This window comes from Anticarsia gemmatalis, chromosome 12, assembly GCF_050436995.1.
Source record: "Anticarsia gemmatalis isolate Benzon Research Colony breed Stoneville strain chromosome 12, ilAntGemm2 primary, whole genome shotgun sequence".
In the NCBI taxonomy this organism is placed as follows: Eukaryota; Metazoa; Arthropoda; class Insecta; order Lepidoptera; family Erebidae; genus Anticarsia; species Anticarsia gemmatalis.
In genome coordinates, this window is record NC_134756.1 from 6673207 (window position 1) to 6692869 (window position 19663).

A 19663-nucleotide genomic window follows, 5' to 3' on the forward strand; every position below is an offset into this window, starting at 1 on the left:
CAGCGTGACATGTTACTGGAACTTAGAGGTGAATGAACTCGTTTCTATAAGTGTTATTATATAAAATAAATATGATAATCATTAAATATCTAGGAATATAGGAGCAGTTTTACTGACAATAAACCTTCTCAAACATTATGCCATTTAACTTTTAAAGGTCTTATTTTATTTACAGAACGTAAAGTTTTTGTTCGTACTACGATCAAGTTCGAAGGAATAAATAATATGCTTATTTTATTTAAGACAAGCAAACTGAATAATTTATAGCAGCACTATATTTCAACACTATTTTACGAGATACAAAAGCAATGCAACAAAGGAACTCTTAATGTAGAGAAAGGATTAAGAAAGGAAAATATGTCGAGGAAAGTTCAAAACAGAAACTAGTAATTTGCATGTAATGTATTATTTGTTGGCCGAAACAGTACGAAGTAGAGCATGAATGAGCTCTACCTTTTGTAGAGCTACAACATTATATAGTTTTACTACTGTAGTCAGCGTGGCCACAAAATCAATTCCCTTTGCAGACATTGCTGCCAATTTATGGTAACAAGTTTCAGTTTTACGATACGCAAAAATAACTGTAAATTCTAATGTTGCTTTCATTTCTGTTGTTGTATGCGAGATTAAAAAATCTAAACTATTACATTTTTAGTCGGGTTGAATATTTTTGTGTGTATATGCAATGCTAAAAATTGGTTACAAATATGTATGGCTTTCATTAGAGTGTAAAAGTGTTTTACGCATTTATACATAATTTAGTTCACACGTAGCCATTGCATACATAATATCACGCCTGTCATCCCTGAAGGTATAGACAAAAAGGAACCGAACCCGAGACCTTGTGGTAGTAATATTTTCTAGTATAAGTGCTTTACGCATTTATACTAGAAAAAAATGTTATCGTTCGAATTTAGAGTAAAACATTCCTCCAGAACAGCTTTCAGTATTTTAGTGTTATAGCTTCGGCAGGTAACAACCAATTGACTTATACTACGACTCTACATACGTTTTCCTTACGTTTCGGTTCCGAACCAACGTTCAATATGAATTCAAACGGTAAATCTATGTACGCCGCTTTTGTTCTATTCATTCAATATTTTTCAAAAGAATGTTGGTAAAATGTTTATAAAAATCTGCAATATATTTGAGTTACATTGTTGCGGCACTTTTGCATACAGTTTTTAGTTTTTACAACGTAATCTTTTGTAACTCATACGCATACCAACAATATTGCCTGGCTTTTAAATAAAATGTAACTTTATTAAAAATCTCGTCCTTTTGAAATGCTTGCATATTTCGCAATAAAAGTTTTGCATTAATAAGATTTACACATTCTGTTGCTCTTGGATTATGTTACTTTAATTGCAATGCGTCTTAGTACAAGTTAGATTTCATGATAATTGCAATACAGGCTTAGTATATTATTATGAACTAAAAGTAACATAACTTGTTCCGTTTTATATTTTAATTTGCATCAGCAAACTTATATGAGCAAGTTAAACAGTCGTCGCAGACAGCATACAAGGATTGTGATAACTTTCAAGTGGTTACAAACAAGTGCCTTTGCGAATGCTTGTTCCTTATTCCATGGTTAGTTTTTAATTACGCGACTTGCAAGGGTTGCAAGCACCCTCCCGACTTCATAATGGAAAGCTTTCCAAACGTAATTTCAAAGATAGTTTTCAGTCGGTTCATAAATATCTACGTTCACGGAGATTATATTCGCGCATACCGTATTCATAGCTGTTCGCATTTCCGTCGCAAATTTTCCACGTTTGCTGAAAATAATTAATAAAGTCTACATCGCCTTTTCAAGTTTTAGTTTATTTGTCGGTCGGCCAACGAGTTAATTACAGTTTTATGTTAAGAATTATATCCTATAAAATTTTCCTTTTATTTTTGTTAGGATTTTTCCGCAACACAGGACGTTTAGCTGTTATTTCATTTTTATGTTTTTGCTTTACTTCTGAAGCTCGAATTGCTTGTGGTCTATATAGCTCTCGCTTTCATCAAACCAAGTTTTAGTATTCGAATAATCGTAAACAAGCAAGGCTTTTACTAAAGTATCAACAATGTTTACGTAGTTAAGTATACCTTAATGAGTCCGTAATTGCTTAAAAACGGAAAACAAACTTATTCTGAATACAATGAAGCAAACGAACCGTCTTGTTTTTTACTAAACACATTATACGAGGTGCAGAGTGATAATGCTCACTAACAATGAAATAAGAGACCCCAAAAAAGCATTTCATTTTGTCGTTCACAGTGAAGAGACGACGAAAACAAGGCAGGAAAAATAAATAATGGAGCCCAATTAACTAAGAAAAGAGCGACTACCAGGACTTAAGAACGCTAGAAGAGCTCGCTAAGCTTTAAGTCTGTGCTTGTTTTAATGAACTTATTTGATCAATGTTGTTTGTTGAGATAATAAAGGGGTTATGAGACTTTTTGTTCAAGAGATATTGTACTAAGAATTTATAGCTCGGTTTGTGGTTAAGTAACTTACGTACACGTTCGGTTTACTGAATCCTGTAGCGGAGTGCCACTGTATCTATTCGTATCGGAATTTTAGGGAATCCTATTCTGACATACCGTGTCAACGAGCGGCGCAGTTGCAGTCCTAGCACAAGTTAAATTGGTACTGGCTAGCGGCACAATATTTTTCATTCATCGTGCAACCGCCATGTCAATAAAAGGAATACCTATGAATAAAAAATGTATTTTGAATCGTCGAATTCAGTTTTCATTTCCATTTTCCACTTAAATAAATTCACGTTGTGAAAGTAAAGACCACATTTTTATTTGGCGAGGGCGTGAATTAAAAAGTAAAGTTGTCATATGAAACGAAAAAGGCGATATTTCTTCATCATTTGGATAAGTTAAATAACATTAAGAAGAATATACAAGTTGCTACAGCCCGTGATTTTTTCCACTTTAAAAGTTTATTTCCCGAGAAACTCCAATTATTTCCCGGGATAAAAAGTAGCCTATCTTAATCGGATAGTGTCGCTTCCTATTAGAGAAGAAATGTTAGAATGGATACGGCAGTTTCAACAGTTTACTGTACAAAATGGAATATAGAAAAAATTGCTAGTTGCTATCAGCTAATTGTTTTTCATGTAAAGTATAGTCAAAATTAGTTCAATATTATTCCGTGATAGTTTGGTTAACAGGTGAATTTGCTATTTGTAGAAGATGACTGGACATCGCAACTGTGCTTACATTAATTTGTACATTTTAAATTGTTAGTTCCTGATAGATAGGTTGTGACAGAAACAAATTAATATGATAATATTTACCAGCAAAGACCTACAAACAGTTACAGTTTTATGTTAAAAATTATTAATTAAGTAGGAAAATCAGCGAGTAATGATATAATTATGTGTAATAAACAGTGTCTTCCAGCACAAGTTGTTTGTTGAGCATCTTGGGCCGTATCCATAGCCTTTGTCCGAGAAATTTTGTTGACATAACTCGGAATGCCGTCTTTGTACCTAATTTGTAATAACTATAGAACTGTACTTTAAATTATAGAGCTTAATTATTTTGAACAGTCATTTTCATGGGTTGCTTACTACCACGTTTTTTTAATCTTTTTTGAATATATAGAAGCGTTATTCCATCTTTGTCAATAGTTTTTTAATGTTATTAACACTAGAACCTAACAGCAGAACGTTTCAAGTTTTTACGTCATAATTTATAATTGAAAATAGTATTTATAACAAGACATGGAGGGTTGTTATAAGAATAAATGAATACTAAACATTATAACTATGTGAATAATAACTTCATTATGCCGTACAAAGCTCATCTAAGCGCAGTGCACACAGTTTACGTAGAACTAATTAAGGGATAGTGGTCACTGTCCATAGAATTACCGGTCAATCGGCTAATGACGTTTGTAATTGGATATGTATTGCATTCCGCATATTAATATCCCGCTATTCCCTACTGAGGGATTATACCATCTGCATGGCAAATGATCTAGGCACTAAGCAGCTATGTGACGTCATTATGTATTAATTAAATCAGTACCTCGATTCTCTACCACTATGGACTACCGGCAACCGGCTAGCTATCGAAATTTTGACATTTAGAATGTACTGCCAAAAAAGTTTCTACGACACCCGTCAGAGGCGCTGATCAGATTTTCATACAAAATTTCTCGATGACAGATCGGTTGTCGGTAGACGATAGTAATAGAGAATTGAGCTACAGTACCTCGATTCTCTACCACTATCGACTACAACCGGCTAGCTATCGAAATTTTGACATTTAGAATGTACTGCCAAAATATTTCCTACGAACGCCCGTCAGAGGCGCTGATCAGATTTCGTTACAACATTTCTCGATGACATGTCGGTTGTCGGTAGTCGATAGTAGTAGAGAATCGAGCTACAGAGGTCAGCTTCACACTTACGAGGAACCTTCCAAGCGTAAGAAGTAGCTGTAATTACTTTATTAATTGCTTTTAACTATGTTTATTTAGCGTTAAGTGTGTTTTGTAAAAAATGTACTTGCTCATTTCATGCATAATTCTACTTGTTAATTATACCAATTAAAAATGACATAGTATGTTTAATCTATACTAATAAAATAATGCTGAAAAGTTTATTCATTTGTTTTTTTAAACGCGAAATAAAAAAAATATCTTTGTGTTGAATAGTATATATTATTTTATTGAGGAAGGTGCTATACGGCATTTCGCTATGACTAGATGGAGTGGAGTAGTTATAAAAAAATGTTGTAAAAACGGGAAGACTTCAGTCCACACGGACTATGTTTTTTTTTTACAGAAAGATCTAAGTAGTTAGTACCTTTTAGAGTCATCTTGTTAGTTTAGGGAGGAATCTGGGGGCACGGAAGTGCCCCCGCAAGTCGAGCAAAAAAAAGCGGCACGGCCGTAACATCCTTTTCTCGAAGCAATTCGGGCTATTTTTGACACCCCTATAATTTCGTTGTGGATAAAACAAGAAGCCTGGATTTTCAGCAACTAATCAGTCATTGTATAAACACAGTATATTTAAAATTTCAGTCAATTTGAACCAGTCGTTTAAGAATGACATCTTGTTGAAATTTTGAATTTTGTCACTCACTGATTCACTGACTCACTGACTCACCGATCATCAAAAGTCTAAGGTACTTCTAGCAGACTTAGAAGCTTAAAATTTAGAATACAAATAGGGTTTAGTGTCTTAATCATGGGAAAAATTAAATATTTTGTAATTTCGGTCCAGTTTTCTAAATACACCAACTGCAACAATAACTTTGTAATCCGATATAAATGTATAAGATTACAAGGTTACATTTGCAGTTAATGAATTATTATTACTGTAGAAAATAAAATAAATAGGTGTAAATAGGTACCTACTATATGAGGCATAACGGGAGGGGGTAAAGGGTGGGTAAGGGTGTTTAGCCCATGAAACTTAACAACATTCCCATAGGAAAATATGTTGAATTATGAAAAAAAACGTCTCTCCATACAAATTGGACTTATGTTCGCTCTTCAAAAAGAAGTGAGATGCCATCAAAAACATTCTGTAAAAACCTCAAGTCTCGCCGTAAAAAGTTGTGAGATCTATATAATACCAAGTCGATTAATCTATTTAGTCTCTACTTAAAGGACCTTCTGTCTTAAGTTATTACGTATGTTATTATCATGCCAATTTAAATAAAAATACCTTTAAAACAAATAGATCGACTTGGTCATCGCAAGAAAACACAAATTCGCCATTAACATTTCAGGAGCATTAACTTCTCGTCGTGCTGTGTAGTGTGATACATACTAATAATCAAATCATGCGATGGCCAGGTCGGTCTATTTGTTTAAGAGGTATTTTTTTTAAATTGGCATGATAATAACATACGTAATAACTTAAGACAGAAGGTCCTTAAAGTAGAGACTAAATAGATTAATCGACTTGGTATTATATAGATCTCACAACTTTTTACGGCGAGACTTGAGGTTTTTACAGAATGTTTTTGATGGCATTGTAATTTATAGGGAACGTTACAAAGCGCTTTAAGCGGAGGTGTCCATAGCGGCGACAGTAACTGACATTAAAATATCGGTTATGGCTTTGGGATACGAGGATTTCATGGCGCTAACTCCTTAGAATAAGTGATATCGGTACAATGTTGTTTAGCTATTATCGACTAAAGAGAACGTTATATAATAAGTAAGTTAAATCACATTCAGAATATCCTTCGTGTCTAATATCTCATATTACTTAACTATGTAAACAATCTCTAACAATTAATCTCTTACTTAATAAGCCGGACAACACTAGAGTAACCATATTATTATCATGACAGAGCAAAACAAAGCTTTCCTGTTATTTGGGGGTAAAACGAGCGCGGGCCGAATGACTCCTAACCCGTAATTCCGCCCAATAATCCTTCACGATGAAGAGTTGTATAAGCGTCTGGCATGTTATGGCATATTCCTGAACGTCGTTTCCTCAATAATTTGTCTCCGAGCAAAAGCCGGGGGCCTACTACCGGTTCTCGACCTCAAATTCACACTATTTGAATTCGTATCGTTGAAAGCATAATCTGATCTTGATTAGCGTCTTGTTAGCTCGCGTGTAACAGTTTGGTTAGGAGGTCGTTTTTTATTATCGTAATACGGTTAGCGACTTTTTGTATTCGTGCACGATTCATTTTTTGTTGTCTGTTATTTTGTTGTGATGATTTAAGACGGAAACTATTATGTGTATTAAATGTGGGAATTCTACTACGCTTGGATTTTGTATGTTGTAAATTCATTCCATTTGTCTACATGTTTTTATATTTCGAAGATTAAAGTACGAGGATTATTATAACAAACGACATAATATACTCGGTATGAACAACGAGCCGACGAAATAATTCAGAATATCATAGCTTATACTCCGCAGTGGTATTTAAACTTATTTAACATTTTAATCTCGGACGCGGCCGCGCTCTACAATTTGTTAGTATTATTTAAGCGCTCTTTGCACTCTGGCATAAAAAGTTGGAAGCTTACACACCCTAATTTAACGAAATACTCCGAGATTTTGTTTATGAAACAGTAGTTGGGGCATCGGGAGTGGAAAAGGCCGGGGTTAGGAGAAGGGAGGCTACCCTTGCAGACTAGGTCAAGGGTCACTGGATCCTCTGCTCGGCAGGGAGCGGGCCGCCTCCATGTATATAGGATAACGATAATAGACCATTGTGGCCTCATTACCCCACTATATTGGGCCACTTATCACGTTCTCGTATCGTCATTTATTGCGATTATATCGTTTATCGTCATATTAATTATGTGGCGTCATTTCCAAGCGGCTCGTAATAACTTGTGTAAACAAGTAATCATCGCTCGGGAATAAAGCAACGTGAGGCTTGTGATAAAGTAAAATTGTGGCTTGCGCCTGCTTCATATCAAATATTTATGGGTGAGCGTGGAAAGCCGCGGGCAGCAAACGCCTCGCAATCGCGCGGAAACTGTGTAAAACGTGTTATCCGACTACAAATAACATTTTTAGCGAAAAATAACATCCTATCTGCCTATGTTCACAACTCGTTTGCTGTATTGACAAGTGGTTCGTTTTGATTGTATTTCTGTTTCGAAAAAAATTGTAATCGATATTGACTTTTTATTGCACAACAAATATTACAACGTATTTTGTTACGAAATTTTGATTTAAAATCTCAATAAGTTTACTCCAAAACCTTTATGATATTAAGAAGCTTGCGTACATCAAATCGTAAATTCAGAGAATGTTTCGATTATGCAAAAAATAAATAAGAATCCTTTAACCAATATAATACCCGCCAAAATCCGGCTTATGATAAAATCCGTCTGGTATTTGCTCGTTTCCGAGAATTATTGATACAACAAATTGTTTATATCAATACCATGGAAAGGGTTCGTGAAGATATTTCCCCAAAGTCATTAAACCGTAACGCTAACCGCTTTCCGTTTTAATTAATACTTGTTTATTCTGTTGATATAATTAGTCGATAAAAGAATGTTAAGTAGTTTACGACGGCTCTAATTTACGTGACACAGAATTACGGGGAGCTGATGTTTAGCGGTTAAATATAAATTCCGGCCGCGTAACAGAATATTGCCTTCATAATAAGCCTCTCCTGGACGCCGACACATTTTTATTCGAGTCTCGTTCGCACTTCATTTTATTTTTAGACAAAACATCGCTATGCATATTCGAGCTTTTCGGTTGTTTAACTCCTGAAATCATTGCTTAGACGGCGAGGGAATTTTCAGTGCTGGTTTTTATTGTTCTAGTAAAATATTTGGATTGCTAGCCCCGACGGTTCATGCTTGCTTTTCAAACATTACTTGGCTCATAGAACGAATAATGGTAATGGATATAATCGATCGACGTCTTAAATACCGACTTGGGTGGAATAACCTAAACTGAACTTACCCGCTTTTATAATAATGTTTACTTAGAGTGCTCAAAATGAGAACAAAAACTTTTCAATCTACTTTTCAACAAGTAGCAAGACACACGACTCTCTTCTTCTTTTATATTTCTCCAGTAGTTGAATGTGTACTTGTTCATGTAGTTCTAACTAGGAAAACCCATTTCTTAAAGATCTCGACCGTAGCTAATTCAGAGTTCACGAGAGACCAAAGAAATTCAAGCCGTTTACGAACTAAAGTCCCAGTTTTAACATTTCCAAGTGCAAACAAGTCTGTGAAACTTGTTCCTAGTTGTGGGACCACACGGGACGTGTTTATTGCAAATAGGAGCTCAGCACGGTAGTGGAACTAAACTAAGCGGGGATTCCGAGCAGTGTGCGCCGCGCCGACTCGCGCCGCCCCCCGCCCAGTGCGGCCCCTCTTGTTATTATTTTATTTGCTTGATGGATATTGCTTGTATCTACTCAAAGTGTATGTAAGAAATCTTAGAGACTTTGGCCGAGCCTTTGAACTGTGTTTATTTTGCCTTTTAATGAAGTAACAGATTCGATGATATGACTCTAGAACTTTATCTGCATGTGCGTTTTATAGTGATCGTAAAAGAAATGTATTTTAGAGAAGGGGAATCAGATGCTCATCGTGTTGCGCAAATGTAAAATTCTAAAGAGATACAGGGTATATTTTAAGAATATAGGTCTTTTTGAACGAAATGTAAATTGATTTCAGAGGTCAGGCAACTTATAGCGCTCGTATAAATTTATCGTGAAATGAATGAATGAAAAGTGGCTAAAAGCTTAACGATGTTAGCTATGATGTTATTGGATTGAGAACAACTAAATTAGGCCAATTTACGATAACGATGTGTGAAAAGACATGTCCGTTTTTAAAATAATAGCAGACAAATTAATAGTTTTTAGGATTGGCTTTTACGAACTAAATAACAGTAAGAAGAAAAGCTCTGTAGTTTACATGAAAATTAGTCCTGAGTTGCACCATAGTCATCGCAAAAGTGATTAAAATTCTAAAAGAGTAGCATTGCTTCGCCTTTCTTATAATGCAGGTTGTTTTGTAGAATATATCAAATAATATCTGCAGTCAAGAAATATGCACTCAGGAAATAATATTTACATAGTCGTGATAGAAAGGAAACTGGTAGAGCTTTATCTATTAGAGGAATAGCGCAGGTTCAAACTGAACTAAAATTATTTACCTTCCTAATAATTACATCACTTATTTCAATAACAGTTATAAAGTAAGTACGTTGAGTTAAATAATCCTTGTTTTTAATTAGATATACCTCTATGATCTTTTTTAAATCATGTCTATTATTAGTCGTTTACAATGTTAGTCCCATGTAATAGGGGTCGAGCGATACAATTAGAAATGGCCAATCACACTTTGTTTGACATGACAATTCTATGTTAACAACCGTATATATTACTGCTCAGACCACAAATGCCGCAGTTTAGAGCGATTATATTTTTTTTTACAAAGTTAACCGTAAACCTGTAAAGGTTGTATGCAAAATTTTGAATCACGTAAGAAAGTTAGTTATAATATTCCGATACATGTGAAATATTTGTAAGATCGGAAACTTGCGCTTACTTGAAACTAGTTGTTAATGAAGTATTTCACCTGTGTTAAGATATTCGATGTTCTGAATAGCAGTGTGCTACATGTCTTGTAAGTCATGTTACAACAATGTACAGCATCTTAATATTGCTATTTTGTTGCTCAAGAGTAACGCTCTAAATACTAAATAGAGAGACATATTTTTAGAACTAATTATCCATGTTTTAGACAAACGATTTCTTCTATCAGTTTTGGAAATTCTTAAATAAGACGATTTTTTTGGAAATTTCCCTTCAAAGGGGTTGAACGGGTTAATTCTTTTATATGAAAGATCGGCCATAAAAATGTTGTAAGAACTGAAAAACCACACAAAGTCCACGCAGATGAAGTTGCGGGCGGCGCATGTGACATACATCAATTTATTTCCTAGTTTATTTATTTATTTATTGTACTTTACAATTTACCTTATTCTATTAACTAATTTATACTCGCCAAACTTATTAGTTTAACGGCGAGAATGCGCTCTTACTGACTAACATGACATACTTAAATAACTAAACAAACAATAATCAGTGACTTAAAACAAAATAATAAATATCAACAACAAAACTAAAAATTAAATTAACATTTCAATCAACAAAATTAGATAAACATAAAATAATGCTTCTTATAAAGGGTGGTTAAATTTCAGGGGCCGATGTTGATTCTGAATAAAACACAAACTATTTAGGAAATTATTGTAATTTTATTTTATTATGATATATTGGTATTACTCAATTATGTATGGAACAAAATATCGGCCAAATGGGCGCCGCGTCCTCGGCGGCACACCTCCATCCGATGGTCCAAATTTTCGATGACGCTGAGGCATAATAGAGGTTCTATGCCGTTAATGTGCCGAATTATCTGATCCTTTAGCTCTTGAATTGTTGCTGGCTTATCGACGTACACCTTTTCTTTCAAATAACTCCAAAGAAAAAAGTCCAACGGTGTCAAATCACATGATCTTGGCGGCCAATTGACATCGCCATTACGTGAGATAACACGGCCATTGAATTTGTTGCGCAAAAGAGCCATTGTTTCGTTAGCTGTGTGGCAAGTGGCACCGTCCTGCTGAAACAACATATCGTCCACATCCATATCTTCCAATTCGGGCCATAAAAAGTTCGTTATCATCTCACGATAGCAAACACCATTCACAGAAACTGCCTGACCGGCCTCATTTCTGAAAAAATACGGCCCAAAAAAATCACGAAGTGCACGATATGCATTTTGATTTGAACGCCCATTTTCATAATAAGCCTGGATAACTTTAACACGTTGTTGGATTGTGTATCTCTCCATGGTTCAAATTGAGTAAGTCTGAAATAAAGAAATGTCAAATAAAATTCGGAAAAAAACTTGGCGTTTAGGTGTGGTTCACATTCAACATCGGCCCTTACAATTTAACCACCCGTTATAATACGTATTATGTATGTACGTTGTAGTTGCGTTACTAGTTCCTGAAATTGTCATCGAAACCGTGTTTTAATAATTAAAATCATCATCATTAACCTGTTACCACTACACAGGTGCAGCTATCGTCTTTAAGAATGAGGGGTTAAGGTCATAGTCTATGATGCTGGCCATCGGCCAAGTGCGGGTTGGCAGACTTGTACACCTTCAAGAATTTTGACATAGCTCTGGTAAAAAGATCTTCATAAAACGTTTTATTCTAATGAAAAGAAGTAAAATATGAAAAATGTAATGTGATGAATAAAATAAGTAAAATTCTCACGCTTCTTCGTGGAAAATGTACAAGCGCACATTGATTGCCGTAATTGGTACGCTTTCGATACAACATGCATTTCTAAACAACTTTACATGTTTTATAAAAAACAAAATCCACTGGTATTTATGCGGGCCAGCGATATTCTCAATAAAATGTGCACAACTTTTTGATATAGAATAAACTTTTCTACGTTAAAAATCTGTATTTTTTCGCAGAAACTGGTGCGTTATTGGATGAATATTTTGTTTACAGTTTCTGTATATTTATGCAACATGATTCTCATAACAAAGCACAAATCGTTTTAGCAATTCCTGGTTATTTGATGGTATGTAGTGAAGCAGTAGTCAACATTACACGTTTATAACAAATGTTTTTTATTCGAGCAATAAATATCGACATCGAAGAAAGTACTAACACGAAACAAGGTTGGAAGTGTTTTATTTACGGCACGCTTAAACGAAACTAAATAGACCAAACTTTTAAGTTGGAAACAAACACACAAGGCGTTGAATTTTGTAACAACTAGATCGGAACTATGTCAGCGAACTATCAAGTAAATTATTAAAGTTGAAATTCGAAACGCAAAAGTCGACTATAACGTTCAAGTTGACTACCAAGTGATTTATTCAAACAGAACGGCAAAAGAATTAATTACTTAACCGAGTGTCGGTGGGGTAGTGAAAGAACTTCCCGACGGTGAGAATTATGGCGAACTCGGAGCAGCAAACGTCGAGACTGCTACTTTACCTTTTGACGTCAACTGCGTGTATTTTAATGCTCGCTAGTCCATTTAATTAGGCGTACAGTTGTTACGTTGCTTACTTGCGGGATTATTGCATTTTGTTTGACTTACAGCTGGAATATTTGCGCTGTTCATTATGATTACGTCATCCCCTTGTTTTTGTACGGATTTAGATTTGTGAATAATCTTGTTTCACTGCTTTGTTTTAGATGTTAGGATTTCGAGTGAAATATATTTTGCAGGCAAAATATTATTAGAGAAAGCTGTTGAATAGACACGGTAGATTTATCTTTAAACAATTTAGTATACCAATTCACCATAAAACATTAAAGTTATGTAAATGAAGAACGAAAAAAATGGTTGATTACGCGGTGCGTTCAATCGCTTTTTTGCCGACACTAACCATTAAAATTCATTATACTATTAGGGCGATACCCCACGGCTAATAAATATGTATCGCAAACCTTATAAGGTGTAGAGTCTCTTTATTAATTAGACGTATGTAGCATACAGCAGCGATGTCATCCATCACGGTAAAGTCATTCTTGACCTGTAGTTATTTACTCATTGCAAAAGACTTACTAATAGACCCTTATATTTAAAGATCTTTCGAGAATTATATAGGATTCTGCGGTTGAACTGTTTCCTTGATAAGCCATTAAATCAAATATTTAATTGCATATTCTTTTATTTTGTTGACAGTCATTCTAATTTTAATAGAATAACTGTTATCGGAGAGTCAATAATTTAATACCGAAGGCTCTTAAGTATTAAAGAAGAGCCAGTTACCTCCTCCGTAAATCATTAAATTTGTCATATGGAGAATTTATGGAACGATTACGACTTAACAAATATTTGTACGTACCCGTTTGGATTTCGGATATTTAATTTCTAATAATATTATATTAGACCTCATAAATCTTAATATACACAGATATTTAAATAATTTGTTTTGTTTACTTACACATTATACGTTATTTTAACAAATTTTATGAATAACAATGAGAGATCGAGGATTGTAAAGACATCACTGCTGCTATTTGACTAAAATAAAGACACTTCTTACCTTCTCCTTTTCTGAAATGTTTGAGATCTTTTATAACTTACCTCACGTTTTTTTTTCTCAGTTCAATTGGAGTTTCTTATAATACGCTTCATTAGCTATCTCAAAACAGTATTTCTGCCTTAAAAGGGTTATTTTTATTACTAGCAACCCTATCTTGTCAATATGCAAGTTTTTCCTAAGAGATATGCGATTGTATTGTAAAATACAGCAGAGATGCAACGCGACGTAGAGTTATTGTGAGAAGATTATTTCTATTTGTAACTATACGTTAATGAATGGCAATCAATAGGACAACTCTTTGAGCCTAAAAACATAAAAAGTACTGACTCGTTTTTTTGTTATTGTGCTAATTTTATTATCAAACTTACACTACCTGACCTGTAGTCGGAAAACGCAATATAATTTTCTAAATATATTTTTTTATAACTGCGTAGAGCTGTCAATAAGTATAATGATTGTTTATGTCAAAATAGGAAACACTGATCGATATTATCTACAATCTTATAAATCTTAATTTCATAAGCTGTGAACTTTCCTGGAAAAGGGGCCAACGGAATTGCAATGTCGTTACCGCTCGGAAATCAGTTTAAAAGGCTGGAAGTACTGGGTTATAAGGGTTCGCTGAATAACAGAGCTGATACTGGATAGATCGAGCGATGCTGTCCATGGCCTCGGTGTCAATGTTATACCTCTGACATTTAGCTCAATATTTGAGCTTCATGATATTTTTTTAAGCTGCTTATAATAATATATTTTCCTGTTGTCTCAGCCGTTTTTAGTAAGTGGAGGTAGGCGTATTATTATATAACTCTTGAAATCAAGTAACAAGATGAAAATGAGTATGTATGGATGTAAATGAGGCAAGGCAAATTTGTAACAATGAAGTAGCATTTGGTCTCTGTCTAACCCTATGTGAAAGAGGCGCAAAACCTTTTTTTATACAAATAGATTAGATAAACTATAGATTCAAATCAAAGATTCGTTATCAAGTGACAATAGGCTTACTATGCCTGAGTTTTCCTTCATGTGTATTATTGTTAATAGTACTAACCTGGTTCATGGTGAGATGCGGTTGAAGGTGCGGAGAAGGCGCTGGAACATCCAGCTCGTCGGGAAAGTCCACCCAGTTCCGCCACTGCACAAATACAACATAAAGATCACATTAACACAACTAAAACTTAATGCCAAAGTCTCTTCAGTAACCAAATTGATCAGATTTAATATTCACATTATAATTATTAATATCCCCAGCAAATTTTCCTCTGTTTCATGATATTATAGATTTAAAGCATTAGGGAGTACAATTTTTATTACATCAATTCTGCGAAATCTCCGACAAGTAAAACAATGATTCTAAGAATCTCCGAGCCATTTATTACAAATCTTATTTAGATTCGGAGCGCTCTACATTTCTTAGAATTCTAAACTTCCTTGCAAGATATGAAAATCTTTTCCCTGTTTAACGCGTTTATACTACGTACAAGGAGCCTCGAGTTAAACAAAGAAAACACAGATAAATATACTTCAAACATATCTCGGGGTTGTCATACATTTATCCCGACGGCAAACAAGACAAAAAAGTCCGGGCGGCGAATGCGGAGCGATTAGCGTTCGGCTTTCATGATTAACTCGCACAACTTCGCTCTTCCCCTTCGTCCTGCCCTATTTTGTTGTTCCCACTACGGAGCGATGTTCAAATGGTTTTTCTCAGCAAGATAACAGATAGGCCACGGCCGCTTAGACACTAATCGGGTTTCACCGAAATGGGATTTCGCTAAGCTATGAAAATTAAATGCTCTGCTCTCAAATTCGAATTATTCCGAGATGAAAATTAAATAAATTCAACGTGGCTTGTAATTTAAACCTCAATCTGAGCGAACTTTTCTCTATTCGGACAAACTTTGCGGTGTGACTTTGAATTGTTTTATATTGGAGGAATTTTGCACTTTACTTTGCACTCGGCACTTTTTATAACAGCTTATGAACGTCCGCCGGGCGGTCTTCGCGTCGCGGTCATTATTCCGGCAAAAACAGGATGTTCGTTTTTTGCGTGTACGTGGATATCATGCCTAATTCGTTCAAATACGAAGGTTGGTGTTGTCAAGTGGTGTAAAATTTCACACACGTATGAGGCTATTCAATTTAGAATTATCTGAGAACGAAATTAAATTGAATATCAAACAGTAGAGATAGTGCTGATTTGGAGTCTGGTCGGTGAACGGGTGCTTAGATAAGTGGCTTCTATTTAATATCTGCGAGATGGGGGGAGCTGGCTCCGTGCCACGACGCTCCACTACCTATGTATTACAAATAGCCACTACTTATAATACCAAAATGACTTACCTACATTTCTCAACTTTATTCTTTAGAAAATGCATAGTTTTATAAACGATTCAAAAGATTTCGAGGAGCTACAGCAGTATCCGACCAAATAGTCAAATCGGTACACGTCGATGTTTATAATTTATTTACGAAGCTATGGATCTCCATACGAAGTAAATTATTTACGAATTAAATCTTTTTGCTGTAAGTAATTACGTAATAAACAACAATAACTGCCTCGGTTATATGATATTGTTATGATATTGAGGTAAATAAACAAAATAATTTATAATTTGCGTCATAAAGATCTAACGTTATAAAATAGAAACACGCAGTATGTAACGCTAAAAATAAATTGACAATAGTTTATATCTTTGCACTAACATTATACGCTGAAATAAATCCTCGTTCATGGAATTTATCACGGTGAAAAACCGTTAGGAAATAAAATAGATAGACAAAGTGCGTGCAAGTTGGTAAACAACACGAGTTAAGTTAGAAATTAACTTTTAAATACAGTTGTACACTTGAAGTCGTTCTAAATTATGACTACCTAATAATTGAAGTCCAGATAGTATTCTAATTATAATACTATAGCTTACTTTTTATGATACTACAGATAAGATACTGATAGATTTTGACAAGTACACTTCGGTCATAATCAGATTTTTCGAACTGACAATACGACACTTTGTAAATAAAAAAAAGATCTTATACTTATTAAAAAGCAAATTTTTATCAAGAAATATTAACAGCCAGCATTCAAATGACTAACCCTCACCTATATTTAGTCAATTAACAAAACAAATGCACAATAGTATTTAATGTCAGTTTCATAAGCATTACATTTTTTTGTTTGTCTAACACATAAGTCTCAAGTTACAGAGGATAGTGTGGGGTCCACAGCGGTTTCATGTTTGAGCGCAACTCCACTCGGAGGGATTAAAGTTTATTTTACGCTGACAAACACTGGATCTGTTTGACAATATTTGAGAGCGTATTATGAAAATGGAAAATTTATTATGAAAGCTTTGCAAATAAGATGTTTATTACACAGAAGCTTGTTTACTCTAAACTGTACAATAACATTTTTACGCAACTATGTTCGTAAATGGATGTTTAGAGAGAAACGTGCACTCTTCTTTTCGAAACAAGATTTTAGATTGTGATATAAACTTTATTTGTATTTTTCTTAAAAAACCTGAATGTAGAATATACTTTTTTATGATAGAAATACTCTTTAAAATATTAGCAAAACATAAATACGTAAGTAAAACTCTTTTATCCTACATCGCGATAAATATAACTAGTGCTTTTTCTTTATACCTTTATTATCTCACAGCAATAAAGGTAATAAAGAATGAATATTCCTGTGATGCTTCAGTTAATATGAGACTACAACCACAATAGGATTTATTAACGTCATATTTCTAAAAGGAATCTTCAATAAGACTAATGAAAACTATATTGCAGAACGGATTGCTTTTATCTATTTCAACTTAGGACTTGATCAAGTCGTATTAAGTGGATTGTAAATTGCAGTGACAGTATAACATACAGGCGCAGATGAGACTAGGGATCACTGAGGACATTCGTTTCAAATGAGACTAAAACATAAGAGATTATGTTAATAGGTGTTATAATATTCTCTCGGAAGAGCTTGGGGGCCAAGATTCAGCTTCGACATCTGCAAGCTTGGCTTAGTGCCAAACTAGTCGTGTTATACCTACTCCAGTCGTGCTCAACTTCAAGTCTGTTTATAAAATGTTTAGAAGGGAGTACGATAAATATAAGTACTTTTACTGCAGTGACAACATTTGGGTAAGTTTTCTATCTCTGTAAGTTTCTTACAAAGTTGTTTTGAAGCTTGTAAAGGATGAAGGAAGGTGTATTGAAAAGGATCTTTTAAATCCTTTTATTGCAGGCTATGGAATTGTTCATGGTGAAATGCAGAATCATGTAGATATAATAAATTTAAGTAGCTAACTAAATTCCGAATACTCTTTGAAACTAGTAAAAAATAAAAATAGTTAGGAATGAATTTTTCAATAAAATTACATCGCCTTTCTTCGAATTAAACGTAATTATGGACAACGGCTGCTGACGTTATCTTTTAAATAACTTTTATTTATGTGTATAATTTCGAAGGGGAATTACGACATTTCTGCCATTAAGAGGGCACGTTTAATACATTCCAATGTAAAATATGAACGTGTGAACAAATTTCAAGTAAGCAAGGACAGTGAATAGTGAATGTAAATATGACATAACCCGAATACTATTTACTAGTTACGACTAAATTATATGTCATGGTAACAATTTCATTGCGGGCGTGTGAAATAATGGTAACTTGTTATTTATTGAAACTTAAAAACAATTTCGAAATCAATTTACATTAGAATATATCAATCAAAATGAACGGAACAAACATGATATAAAAATTAATAAGCAAGACATGAACGATGCGGCGCGGCGGTGCGGCGGTGGCACAACAAAGCACAACGAACAAAAAACGTCGAATGAACATCGTGTGTGAAACGCGACACATCGCCTGCGCCTGCGCCGGTGCGAGGTCGCCGCGCGTCTAAAAACATTGACCTATTAACGTGCGATATGAGGCAACCGGTCACGACGATAGACACACTGGAATCCAGATATTTGCTTGTTCAGCTCTACTTTTATTTCTCCAAGAATTTGAAATACGACATGCTCAACTATTTTTCGTTTTACAAGATCGTAAACTTATGGAAAGGAGTCATAGAATATAAATGTTCATAATAAACATGTTTGCCGTGATCTATCCACTTTGATATAGTAAAAGTTCAGTGTAAATATATCCACATCGCGTTAATAGCGCATAAAATATGGTGAATGTTATGGATCAATAAATTATATTAAAAGGGTTGATTACGAAATCGCAACAAACTTTGGAGAAGTTAAATATTTGTGGATTAAGCAACGAAATACCTTTTAAGTTAATTGGACGGAAAACGGATACATTTTAATGAAAGAATCCGATATAAAACATTGGGAGAGTGTATTAATTTGGAATCGTTTAAAATGCCTAAATAAATGTTTAAATTAAGTACTGGTAATCGTATAAATAAAACACAAAAATAACTAGGTAAGTATTGAAGCTATGGTCTCAAGATAACTTTGCAGGGCAGCATGAAATGGCAAATAAAATACAACATCCCTTATTGGAATGACAGGAATCCAAGAGAATGGTAACAGACTTACATCAACACAAAAATCAGTGTCTAATGCTAATAAATTCATATATTGCCTACAAGGAAAATCATACGCGTTGTCGCAAAATAAATAAATGTTTATTACTACTGTACATTTCTTGTGATATGTATGAAAATACAAGTACTTAATAGCTATTTGTAAGCTATTCTGGACCTCGATTCTCTACCACTATCGACTACCGACAACCGGCTAGCTATCGAAATTTTGACATTTAGAATGTACTGCCAAAATGTTTCCGACGACACCCGTCACAGGCGCTGATCAGATTTTCATACAAACAGACAAGACAGGTCGGTTGTCGGTAGTCGATAGTAGTAGAGAATCGAGCTACTGTAGAAGTAAACTTAATGCGTTATCCTCATTCTTGGATTTATTTGAGAATGTATGATCACGAGGCGACGGTAAATTCTTACGAATGTATCAATGTTATCTAAAGGCCCATTATACGCTTTAATTGGAGTTATTGGGCATAGAATTTATTTCTGAAAAGGTCAGATTCCAATTGGCCCTTGTACGTAA

The 19663-nt window shown here is 34.5% G+C and overlaps 1 protein-coding gene across 2 annotated transcripts in view; it reads right to left on the reverse strand.

Moving 5' to 3' along the window:
• Positions 1-19663, reverse strand: part of Hers (Histone gene-specific Epigenetic Repressor in late S phase) — a 190886-nt gene that overhangs the window by 109323 nt on the left and 61900 nt on the right. For both annotated transcript variants that reach the window (XM_076120485.1, XM_076120484.1), the window contains exon 4: positions 14622-14705. In XM_076120485.1, the coding sequence (XP_075976600.1) occupies positions 14622-14705 (84 nt within the window). The remainder of the gene's footprint in view (positions 1-14621; positions 14706-19663) is intronic.